Source organism: Vespa mandarinia, chromosome 9 (genome assembly GCF_050613455.1).
Source record: "Vespa mandarinia isolate Hongniang chromosome 9, ASM5061345v1, whole genome shotgun sequence".
Lineage (NCBI taxonomy): Eukaryota > Metazoa > Arthropoda > Insecta > Hymenoptera > Vespidae > Vespa > Vespa mandarinia.
Window position 1 is genome coordinate 6,907,686 of NC_140818.1, and position 12,315 is coordinate 6,920,000.

At 37.5% G+C, this 12,315-nt stretch overlaps 1 protein-coding gene across 3 annotated transcripts in view; it reads left to right on the forward strand.

The window, feature by feature from the left end:
• Positions 1-302: 302 nt before the first annotated feature.
• LOC118439856 (irregular chiasm C-roughest protein) overlaps positions 303-12,315 on the forward strand; it is a 125,930-nt gene continuing 113,917 nt past the window's right edge. For all 3 annotated transcript variants that reach the window (XM_035862068.2, XM_085659368.1, XM_035862069.2), the window contains exon 1: positions 303-1,603. In XM_035862068.2, coding sequence (XP_035717961.1) covers positions 1,395-1,603 — 209 coding nt within the window. In that variant the 5' untranslated portion in view covers positions 303-1,394. The remainder of the gene's footprint in view (positions 1,604-12,315) is intronic.

Here is a 12,315-nt window from a genome sequence, read left to right on the forward strand (position 1 = left end):
TAGTATCTCGAGAAGTACGCATGCGCATGCGAAAGATTGGCTATCTCTGTCCCTCTCTTTCTGTTTGACGGTTCGTTCCGTACCCCGCCAAGACGGAACTGCCACGCGACTGATGCCCCCACTACGAGCCGTGAGCGTGTGTCACGCTCCGGGTAGCTCGGTGCGTGCCTATTACACGGGCCGATGGAGGGGGTAAGGGGCGCGCGCGTACTCGCTCGATGGTAGTGGGGCGAGCCGGTCGCGAGGTGGTGGGGATGCGAGTGCCGAGAACGGAGGAGCCGTCAGTAGTTCCGTACCAACTCTCCTCTGATACGTATGTATGTCGGTGCCGCGTGCGTCGCGTCGCGCCGCGATTAAGATAGACACGCACCGTCGTTACAATCGTCGTCGTCGTCGTCGTCGTCGTCGTCGTCCTCCTCATTGGCATCGTCATCGTCATCGTCATCATCATCGTTTTCGTCATTATTGTATATAACAAAAAAGAGACACGAAGAAAAATTGATCAGAAGACAGAAGAAGAAGAGAAATAATGTGATTGCGTCTAACAGAGAGAAAGAGAGAGAGAGAGAGAGAGAGAGAGAGTGAGAGTGAGTGAGTGAGAAAGAAAGAGAGAGAGAGAGAGAGAAAGAGAGAGAGTTAAAGAAATAACGATCGAGCTTCTTCGATTCAGAGTGGTGTGTTCTTCTTCGTGATTACTTTCCCTGGTCCATCGTGTGATCGCACGAATGTCGCGACGCGATGTCGCCCGATAACGTACGCGTCGAGCCGCAAAACCTGGCACTCGACGTCACGGCTATCATCGGTTCCTCCTGACAATATGAGCCTCGTCAAGCATTGTCGTACTACGCGATCGCTAATAAGAGTACTATCACTATTGGTACTGCTGGTGCTGGCGAGTGTTCTCCTCAACATCATCGCAACCACTGTCGCCGTCGTCGTCGTCGTCGCCATCGTCATCAACATCATCGTCGTCGTCGTCGTCGTCGTCGTGGTGAAGAATCTTGCGACTTCTATTGTTACTCTTGTCGTTGCTGACTCAAGATCTCTGTTCTATTTATCAAAGGATTATTAACCTTCAAGGAGAACTTCGTACTCCCGTGTGTGTGCTATCGTGCCCGTTAAAACCACCCTAAAACACGTGCGACCTTTCCCGTGGGATTATCGTTCCTTGTGTGTATTATTATTATTCGTGTGTCACGAAGAAGAAGGACGACGACGATTCGTCCTTCTTTATATTCTTCTTCGTTGTTTACGTTCTTTACTATCAGTTTTTTACATTGATACCACCACCACCACCACTACTACTACTACTACTGCCATTACTACAATTACTACTACTATTATTACTACTACTACTACTACTATTTGGTGCTTCTTATACTTATTCTCGTTTTATGTGTTTGCGAATGATCGTGGATTTATTTTCTTCTATCTTACGTTATTATCATTATAACATATACACAGTGAGCCACGGATATCAAGCGATGATGGCAGCGTTCATGATCGCCAGCAGCACCATGGATCTTTGCCTCAGCACTGTGGTGACAATGTGCCGCGCTTTCGCGAGCACCTCGACCGATGTTACGAATTGGAGCGTTACAAGGTAAATATATAGACGATATATACCTATATATATATGTATATATATATATATATGTATATATGCATATATATATTTTTAATATATCCTTTACAACACTCTTTCCATTGATCTTTTTTTAGCATCAATTGTGCTCTCACACTATACACATATATACTTGCTATCCTTATGCGAATACGTAAGATCGATTTTTATGTTCGACGTCGGCGTTTATCGCGCGTTTACTTTCGAAGCGTGCGCTCGATTATGTGCTCCGAACGTGTACCACGATTGAAACACGCTTCGTCGATCAAGCGTGACCCTGCTATCTACTCGAATACTTTTGCCCAATCATGCGAGGATAGTATCCGGTGAAATTAGTTTGCTCGATTAAGTGACGACCGTAACACACCATCACCAGAGCGAGAGAGAGAGAGAGAGAGAGAGAGAAAGAAATCGATAGATACATAGATGGATAGATAGATAGATCGATAGATATATAGAAAGAGGGAGAGAGAAAGATGGAGATAGAGATAATTGGGCAGAATTTCTCGTTCAATCGTTTTCGTATGTTCTTAGAGCATGGCGCCGGAGGACGATCTTCCTCAGTGCTCTAGGAACGCGTCAAATATATGTAGGGCACCTTAAAATATTCAAAGGATCGATATTCTGCACTCGTCGTGCACACTGTCGACATAGAATATGTACGTTATGTACAAGACATACGTATGTCAGAGAAATGAAAAGAGAAAGAACGAGAGAGAGAGTGAGAGAGAGAGAAAGAGAGAGAGAAAGAAAGAGAGCAAGAAAGAGAGAGAGAGAGAGAGAAAATTCTTTTTTTTTTGAGAAGGCAATTACCACGCGAATGAAACGCGGAATAAGCTTGGGCCACTCGTCGTCGAGGAAATATCGATTTTCTTTAGGTAAAACGTACCAGGACGAAATTTTCATGGTTTTCTTTCTCTTTCTCGTTCTCTATTTCGTTCTCGTTTTCTATCTCGTTCTCATTCTTTTTAACCATTGATATCGTCGTACATATCAACGTATACGCAATGATACGCTACGAAAAAACACGTTTCGGATGATCATTACGAAACGATTATTGATTAGGATCGAAGTAAATTCAAATACCGTGACATTTCATTCGTCGATTTACAATTAAATGGAATTTTCTCGATTTGCAGCGTGGAATCGGATGTTTTATATAACTGCACCTTCTTTTTTTTCCCCTCTCCCTCCCTTTTTTCTTTTTTTTTTTTTTTTTTTTACTCTCCATTCGACGACTATTTTTCACGTACTACACGAAATTATCGTTCGTGTCGCTTTAACTCGATTAAAAATCATTGATTTTGTGAGAACGCACATGGTATCATTTTAAACGTATCTACACTTAAATACTTCAATCCCCGATCGTTTTGTCGTTTGATTATAGATATTTGCCGATGGATATCGATCGGTTATAACGGTTCATACGTATGTTTCTCAATCAGACTGAGTGTACGGGTCTGTGAGTTTTAAATTTAAATCGTAACTCAACGTTTAAAATAAGCGAATAAGAGGAATATTAACTTGATGGACGTGTGTACCGACTTTTGTTTGTATGTCAGTTCACTTTATATCAAACGAAGACTCGCCCACTAAAGGTAACTAACATTTCATTCAATTACTCCTTTCTAAACCAATTCAATTTGCAGAATAACAAGAATCACAAAAGAGAAAGAGCGAGAGAGAGAAAGAGAGAGAGAGAGAAAGAGAAAGAGAAAGAGAGAGAGAGAGAGAGAGAAAGATAGATAGAAAGAGAGAATAGAAGTAACCGCAATAAAGAGAATTTACGTTCTAATCGAAACATGGAATTCAAAGTGTACGAATTTTGAATTATCTTTACGTACCCATTTATATATAAAAGTATACATATATGTATGTATATATTTTTATACATATATTTTTAGCACTATGAAAATGTTTAAGATTTTCGTTGTAAAGTTAATTCGACTTAATAGTACGAGAAAAGTTGGCCTACTCTGCGATTTTATAACTTCGATAACGAACTCTCGGTACTCGCGTTAGAATCGCCTTGAAAATTCCAGCTTTTTTTAAGTTACCGAATTACTAGAGAAAAAAAAGAGACAGAGAAAGAGAGAGAGAAAGAGAAAGAGAGACACACAGAGAGAGAGAGAAAGAGAAAGAGAGACACACAGAGAGAGAGAGAAAGAGAAAGAGAAAGAGAGAGAGAGAGAGAGAGAGAGAGAGAAGAGCATAATGAGGGTACATGACTATACGTACAGTATGCTCGCATGCACAAGCGCATGTATAAGCTCGGCTCTACATGGATACCTCCTTCTCTTTCTTTTATACGTTCATTCATTCAACCCTTCATCTCTCTCTCTCTCTCTCTCTCTCTCTCTCTCTCTCTCTCTCTCTCTCTCTCTCTTTCATGGCCGATCCACCCTCGCTCGCCGAGATAGAATTCGTCGGTGGAATTTTAATTCCGACTATTCCGAGAGCTAAATAGCACTTTAATATCGGCACGTAGTAGCCTCACTTCCGCCACGAAGGAACGAGGCTGGAAACGCGTTAGGAATACTACCAAAACGAGAGAGAGAGAGAGAGAGAGAGAGAGAGAGAGAGAGAAAATATGTGAGTACTCCGAGAAAAGTTACTTTTTTTTTTTTGTCGAGCGATCATCTTCCTACTTTTTTTTTCATACTCTCAGTTCGTCTTTGTCATCAGCGTAATTTTTACTTGATTTTTTTCTTCTCTCTTTCTCCTCTCTACCTTTCTTTACTAGAAGAAGATCTCTCGAAGTCCTTTACGTAATAAAGCGTAGTACCAACGAACGACTCTTGGGAGACTTTTTGATTACCCCAAAGAATAAGAATAAGCTCTCTTATCAGAATTTTTCTTTTTAAGATCGTCATAAATCGATACTCGCGTTAATTGCTCTTGTTGACCCATTATCTATATCAAAGAAATCATTCGTCAGAAAATAAATAAGAGAGTTAAAAAGAATCTAAGGAGATAATAGTACATCGTTCCATAATCGATTAGTTCCTCCTGTTACGTCGTACGCGGTTAGGTTTTAATTTATGTCGTCGAATTACCTCTCGGCTAGCTTTTAAAAGCTCACACAGCTGTTGCTCGATGCGCACGAGATATCGACGACAGTAAACCTTTTACTAATGAGATATAATTAATATGATACTACGGCGGCTTTTAATACGGCAGATCTATTTGTTATGTAATAATCGAAATCGACACGATATGAGCGAGATGGAATGAATAATAAAAAACATAATGGATATTATGGATAGAGAAAAAGAGAGAGAGAGAGAGAGAGAGAAAAAGTGAGAACACAAAAATAGAAGAATAAAGGAAACAAAAAAATGTAAAAAAGGAAAATAACAAAAGTGGTATCGTAGAAATTGAAGGATAATATAAATGTTAGGGTGTCCCCTTTGGCGAACCATTTTTCATCTCCATAAAGAAAAGTCTCTTTCTCGATTCGGAAAGGGACTCTATCCGATAGAAAGAGTCCCTCCCTTTTATTTCGCGAGAGTCTGCTCCTCTCGAAGCGGCGAGCCGTGAAACGCAGAACGTAGGAAGAAGGAGCTGGAATCGTGTGCTCCTCGTTTTCAGAAGGGCCGATTTGTCGGCGTAAAATTCACGAGTTGGAAGAAGGAGACTATGATATAACGTCGGGCGAAACGAAAGGCTAGAAGGGGGTTGAGTGGGTTGCTGTTGGTTTGTGGGGGTGAGGCGAGGTGAGGTGAGGTGAGGTGAGGCGAGGTGAGGCGAGGTGAGGCGAGGTGAGGCGAGGCGAGGCGAGGCGAGGCCAGGGCAGGGCAGCCCGACGAGACCACCACCTCCACTACCACCACCACCACCACCACTACTACTATTACTATTACTACTACTACTACTACTACTACTACTACTACTACTAATACAACTATTACTAATACTACCAACTTCAACATCAGTAACACCAACACGTAACTCTACGTCGTCGGTTCGCTTTCCCAGGCTTGGTGGCGACCCATCCACTGCCACGAGCACTGCCGGCAGCAGCGTAACACCCTTCCTTTCCGTGCCACCCACCGATCGATTTGCTGAAAGTAAATAAAATTCGTTCCTGAGAAGCCCGAAGCATCGTGGCTCCCGCTCGCTCGTGTAAAGCGTCAGTGCGCTGTATGTAATGCGATAAATCAGGACACCGTAGATAGGAGCCAAAAGTCATCGGACGTTGTCTTTCTCTTTCTTTCATTCTCTCTCTCTCTCTCTCTGTCTCTCTGTTTCTCTCTCTTTCTCTCTCTCTCTCTCTCTTTCTTTCTTTCTATCTATCTCTTTATCTTTCTATTTTTCGATGTAGTATAGCTATCTATCTCTCTTTCCGTTTTTCTTTCCGATCTGCCGTCTTTCTCTCTCTCTCTTTACTCTTTTCCTCGTTTGCTCGTTCGGCAAGCCGGTGAAACTCGATTTTGTTGCCGTGAGAAAAAGCTTTCCGTAGCATTGTCGAACTAACAAAATTCTATTGGTGACGCTCCTTCAATTTCGAAATTTTGCGCCAAGATATTTTGTCCGAGAAAAACTATACGCTCGATATATTATAATATAGCAATATGTTGTCTCTGCACTTTCGTATATATATATATATATATATATTATTATTATTAATTATATAATAAATTATTATTAATTATTTTTTTTTTTTTTGATTACTCTCTCAACCGATTACACGAAGCAGGAAAAAACCCAATGATGATGAGGCAGTTCATCGATCATAACGTCAAAATGAAAAGTACGTCACCTGTGCTTCTCATTTAATACATTTAATTTGAGATTCTATATAAAGAATACATTTACAAGAAGTATAATAGATTATATTCCAGAGATCTCGGGCACAATGTACAATTAAGTCGAGACTATACTCCCTTGGTACATACACATTCTCTCTTTTTCCCTCTCTCTCTCTCTCTCTCTCTCTCTCCTTGTTACCACCTTTAGCCACAAGCCATCGTACCAAGTTGCACGAATGTGATAACGTTATACACTTATGCAAAACGAGTCCTACAAATGGTCATCCCCTTGCATGCTCTCTACGTTACGTTGTTGCTCTTTAAAAATAACGTTCGTGTAAATCTGATCCTTCTGAGAATGTAGTTTCTTGATAGTCATGTTCGTAATGTACACTGGGTGATCCTTAAAAAAAAAAAAAAAGAAAAAAGAAAAGAAAAGGAAAAGAAAGAAAAAATATGTCAACGAATGCAATAGTATAATTCATAAATAAAATTCTTTTTTTTTATTTTTTACGATTTTAGATATTTAAAATGAAAAGAAATTATTTGAAAAACAGAAGAAGATTCATTCATCAAGGACACCGTTCAAAAATAAAGTGAACATTTGTGGTGTCATCGTAAAATCATATTGTCGTTTGGTCAAAAGCAACCACTCGTTTTTATTCGCAAAGTTCGAACAAGTTTTTTACGGAGGTGACTCAGCTCCTGACCGAACGAACAAACGAACAAATGTAGGGGGTTGAAGAGGCCGCAGGAGGTTAAGCTTTTGCAGCTGCCACTCGCAGCGTCTGTTTCCCGAGTTTTGAAATTTTTACCAGAGAAAAAGAGTCTCCGCGGAAAGGAAACTCGCGAACTAGCTCAAAATATTAATGCGCGGGAAGAAAATATTATGATAAGTGATGGCCAGGAGTGGAATATTAAGAGGACATAGCGCGTGATAAAAGTCAGCAGCGTATAAATCGTTTTATATTTTACGAAGGAACGAAACTCAAGCTTACGTGAAAAAAAGGATGTTTATATATATATATATATATATATATATATATATATATATAATATATATAAACGTTCTTTGTGTATATGTTGTATGTACAGTTAGTACACAAAAATATACTGACATTTTTTAAAACAATTTTTTTCTTAAATTCTTCATCTAATTTATACAATGCATATTTACATACACATATACACATACACACACACACGCAGATTTACATATATATATATATATATATTAAGTATATATTTATTATTAAGTATATATATATATATATATATATATATATATATATATATATATATATACTTAAAAATGTAAAACACCTAAAATAGTCTAAAAAAAGTTATTACATCTGAAAAAGAGTTAAAACATTTCTCTGACTGACTGTATGTATCAGTTCACAGCAACGAGCTGGAACAATTAATTCTAATCGATTAATTTGCGTACGGTGAATGTTCCGGTGTTGGCTACCGCGTAGCAGCATTATTATATCCTCTTTCCTCTCTCTCTCTCTCTCTCTTTCTCTCTCTCTCTCTTTATACGCAGTCCAGAGGAATAGTGTACCCAAGTGCTCGTCCATCACTTTACGCCACCACAAATTAATTATCTCGTAAGCATTATTTTAATTAACGCCAACGATCAAAATTCTCTTGGATTTTTCTCATCGTTCGTTCTTATACAATACAGAATTTTCTTTTTTTTTTATTTTGATATCTCATTTTTTAAACCGAACGAAATTTCATTTCATTGTATCGAAAATAGATAACCACTTTTATTATCTCCGAATCTTTTTTTGTTTTTCTATTTATTATACGTTAGAAAAGATGAAAACGTTGAAATATCTTTGCGAGTCACATAAAGAGAATTCTTAGGCATCTTCGAAAGTCGTCGTCGTTAGATTGTGCCTCCAGGCAACGTCTTTTTCATGATTAAGAAGAGTGAAGTAGCGATCCACGTCGGTACACTTGGCAAAGCATCGTCATTAAAACACGCTAATTATGAGTTAGATACGAGTGTACTCTAATCTTAAGAATCTCACTTTACTGTTCGCGTTCCCTCGCACTGTTGAAAACGACTATGAATCATCATTGCTTGCTTGCTCTTTCTATAACACTTTTTGAATAAGTATTTATATATTCAATTTTATTACTTAAAAAACTTTTTATACTTAAGAAAACTTATCCTTTAACGTTAAATTCGATATCTTTTTTATCTCTAGTCATTGATACAGAAACTCTTTTGTATTGGATTTCCCTTTAAAGAGACTCTTTCTTAAGTCTTGAATACCAGCTGGTGTTAAAGGTTAAGACTTTTCCTCGAAACATATCTCAAAGCTTGTACAAGCCATTTGCATAAACATACATTTTCTCATCGTATATTCCGGTAGTTTGCATAAATAACGAACCGAGAAATACGGAATGTAAAATAGCCGTGCTACAGCTCCATATCTTTTACCTTTCTCTTAAAGGGCCCTCTTTCGACAAAACCACAGTTTGAGTTTTGAAAACTCAAAATTCCCATCTACTTTACTTTCACAAATGATTTTATTTAATTGACGTTTTATTTTAAAGAAAAATCTGACTGTAGTTAACAATAATAGCAATTAGTAATAAGATTAATCAGATACGATCGTGTATGTCCATCGAAAGTTTTCCATGTTAATTCAACGTATAAATCGATGGGTATTTTCGTGCGTCGATCAATTTGGATTTTAAGCAATGATTTCCTGCCAATAACGGGTCACCGAATGAATTTGAATCTACATCGACTGGTTACCGTACACGCATACTTACACGCTATAACACGCGTCGAAGTTTATTAATGTATAATATGTGTAACGAATGACCGTGAATATTGGAATAGAAGTTACCATAGTTACGTGGTTACTACGAGAAGAGTATTATGCGTTTACAATGACAAAACAGAAATTCGTAAACGCAAAGTTTCAAATCACCTTTTATGTGAATTAAACCGAATGAATTCGATGCGTTGGTATCAAATTAAATTGCTTTCGAGGTCTCCTCGTACTTCCCCCCCCCTTCACTTCTCCTAATGCGATAGGAAATGAATTACAGGTTGATATGGATTTTCGCTCGCATGTGTAACTGAAGTTTCATTTGTCTTATAATTATAAGAAAGTAAATACAAAGGTAATTCGCGTTACGGATAGTAAACTAAATAGACACAGCTATTCGTTGATTAGTTGATAATTTCCAAATGGAGAGGAAGATATATATATATATATATATATATATATATATATATATAGAGAGAGAGAGAGAGAGAGAAAAAGATTCGATGAATTTATTCAATCAATGAATTCTCTCTTTTTTATTTTACGATTTCGAGAAAACTAACCGTGTTCGTAATTAGTTCATTATGATTATAGATAACGAGAGAAAGAGAGATAGAGAAAGAAAAGTTAATATTTCGAGTATAACATTATTAAATAACTTGAGTGAATAGATTTGAACAAATGTTTGGTATCTTATGAGGCGTATGAAACGCATGAGGGACTTGAGTTCTAAGGTCGATGTATCCCATTTTCTTTCGTCGAGCTTAATCTTCACGTTGGAATGGCACACAGAGCTCGTAATATTAATATAACGTCATTCATCTGACTTAAATAAACGCGACGTCGTCGTAGTCGTAATCGTCGTAGTCGTAGTCGTTGCTTTTCTTCCTCTTTCCCCCTACTACGTCAACGTATGGGGGCTCTTATTCAACGTAAACTCAAAGTCGCAAACGTAGAAAGTTATTGTCAAATTACAGTACGAATCACCAGTACTATGGAGCTTCCTACAAGTTTACCGTAGTGCAATCAACTTCATGTATGTGATTTATGTGGCTCTCGCGAGAAGAGGAATATTAATGAGGGAATAGAATTAAAACAACCGCGAACTTATCTTCCACGAGGTACACAAAGTATGGTTAGTCGTATTTACGTGTATCAAAGTCAATGATTTTCGAAGAAGTAACAAAGATTGAAAGAGATCGCTATTGGAATAGTTTAATCTCGATGAATTTCGCCAATGAAACGTTATCCTGATGGTTTCAGCAAATAGAACTTAATGAAATTCGACGTGACAGGTTTCTGTATAATGTCTATGAATATGTAAAACCTGCCATTAGTTTTTGAAAAAAAAAACACAAATAATTAATATTAACCAAATGCTCTATCGTGATATTTCAGTGATATTTCAGTGATATTTCAGTGAATAAAATTAATAAAAATAAATATTGTAGATACTTATAATGGAACGAGTATGATGGTTTAACGATCCGCATCGTACACGCGTGTTAGGTTCGATTAGTATCACGTTGACACTTATACGTTGTATATATATATATATATATATATATATATATATATATGTACGTCGTTATGCATCGTATACAGGATCGTTCCAATTAAATAGAAGTGTCGAATTTAAGACCCCTTTACTTACTCTAGATATCGAATTTTAAGGGTTGCTTGAAAATTACAAAAAAAAAAGAAAAAAATGAAAGAAAGAAAGAGGGAGAAAAAAATCAAATATAAGTATTTCGTTGAATCATTAGATGAAATTATTATAATAATTTCATTGCATAATTAGATGAAGTTGTGGAAACTCGTGAAGTAGACGTTCGTTATATGACATTATTACTGACTTGAGAGTAGCGAATAAGAACGAAAAAAATAGAAGAAAGAAAGAAAGGGAGAGAGAGAAAAAGAAAGAGAGAGAAAGAGAGAGAGAGAGAGAGAGAAAGAATAATAATGCATTGGATATATTCGCAGATTGTTTAGAGTATACCAAGAGGAAGTAAGCGTTCGTATGGTGTTGCGATAAATGGCTACCATTTAAGGTTCCGCTTTTAGCTTCGTCCAGCTGCAGTACGATAAATGGTACTGTTTAAAGGTCTTACTTTTGGTTTGCATCTCGAGCTTGCGGCGAAGCTCGCAATAAACGTTTCTCCCCTTTATTTCCAGTATTATTCTCGCTATCTGCCGTTCTACCCTTTTGCTCGATAAAGGTCTATGGAAAATCGCGAAAAGTCTATTCTTCCTTTAGTAATTTTCTAGAGAATCCTTGTGCTTTGTCTTTCTCTCTCTCTCTCTTTTTCTCTTTTTCTCTCTCTCTCTCTCTCTCTCTCTCTCTCTCTCTCTCTCTCTTTCTCTCTTTCTCTTTTTTTCTGTCTATCTATCTATCTATCTATCTATCTACCTGTCCATCTCTTTTTTTCGTATTGTTCGAAATGTAAATTCCAACGTAACGAGTCTCGTCTGGCTTGAAACGCAATAGGCAAATTAGTCAGGATTGGGCGTGGTTTCCGCGCAAAATAAAACTATTAGCGAGTTTATCGAAACGATCGAGAGAGAGAGAGAGAGAGAGAGAGAGAGAAAAGGGGAATGATTATAAATGTCCATCGTGAAACGAGTTCGCCCGCATTTAGTTCGTTGTGGTCGATACGTTTATTTGGTGTCTGACAAACATATGGCGTTGTAAAACTTGCATTGAGTCGATGAAATTCTATGATAGTACCATTGTACAATGATAATTGTCGTCGTATTCGTTCCTATAATTTCATTCGTAGAAATTAAAAATGATTTTAAGAAAGACAGAGACAGAAAAGGAGAGAGAGAGAGAGAGGAATAAATAATTATATTTTTGATGATATATCATACATATTTATTTACGACTTGATGGTGAATATTTGATAATTAGAAAAAAGGGAATGAAAAATATTTTTTTTTCTTCGTTGAGAAATGATAACCATCATAAGATTTTTTGGCATGATCAAGAAGGTGATGCATCCTTGAGTAATAATGTTCCCAGTCACATTCGTAGAGACGAACGTAACACTCTATAAATAATGTGTCGTCGATAAGAAGACTCCTTTTCTACCCTTATTCGAAAGCGAATAAGCGGCGATTTATCTGGATCGTCGAGAGTATGTGC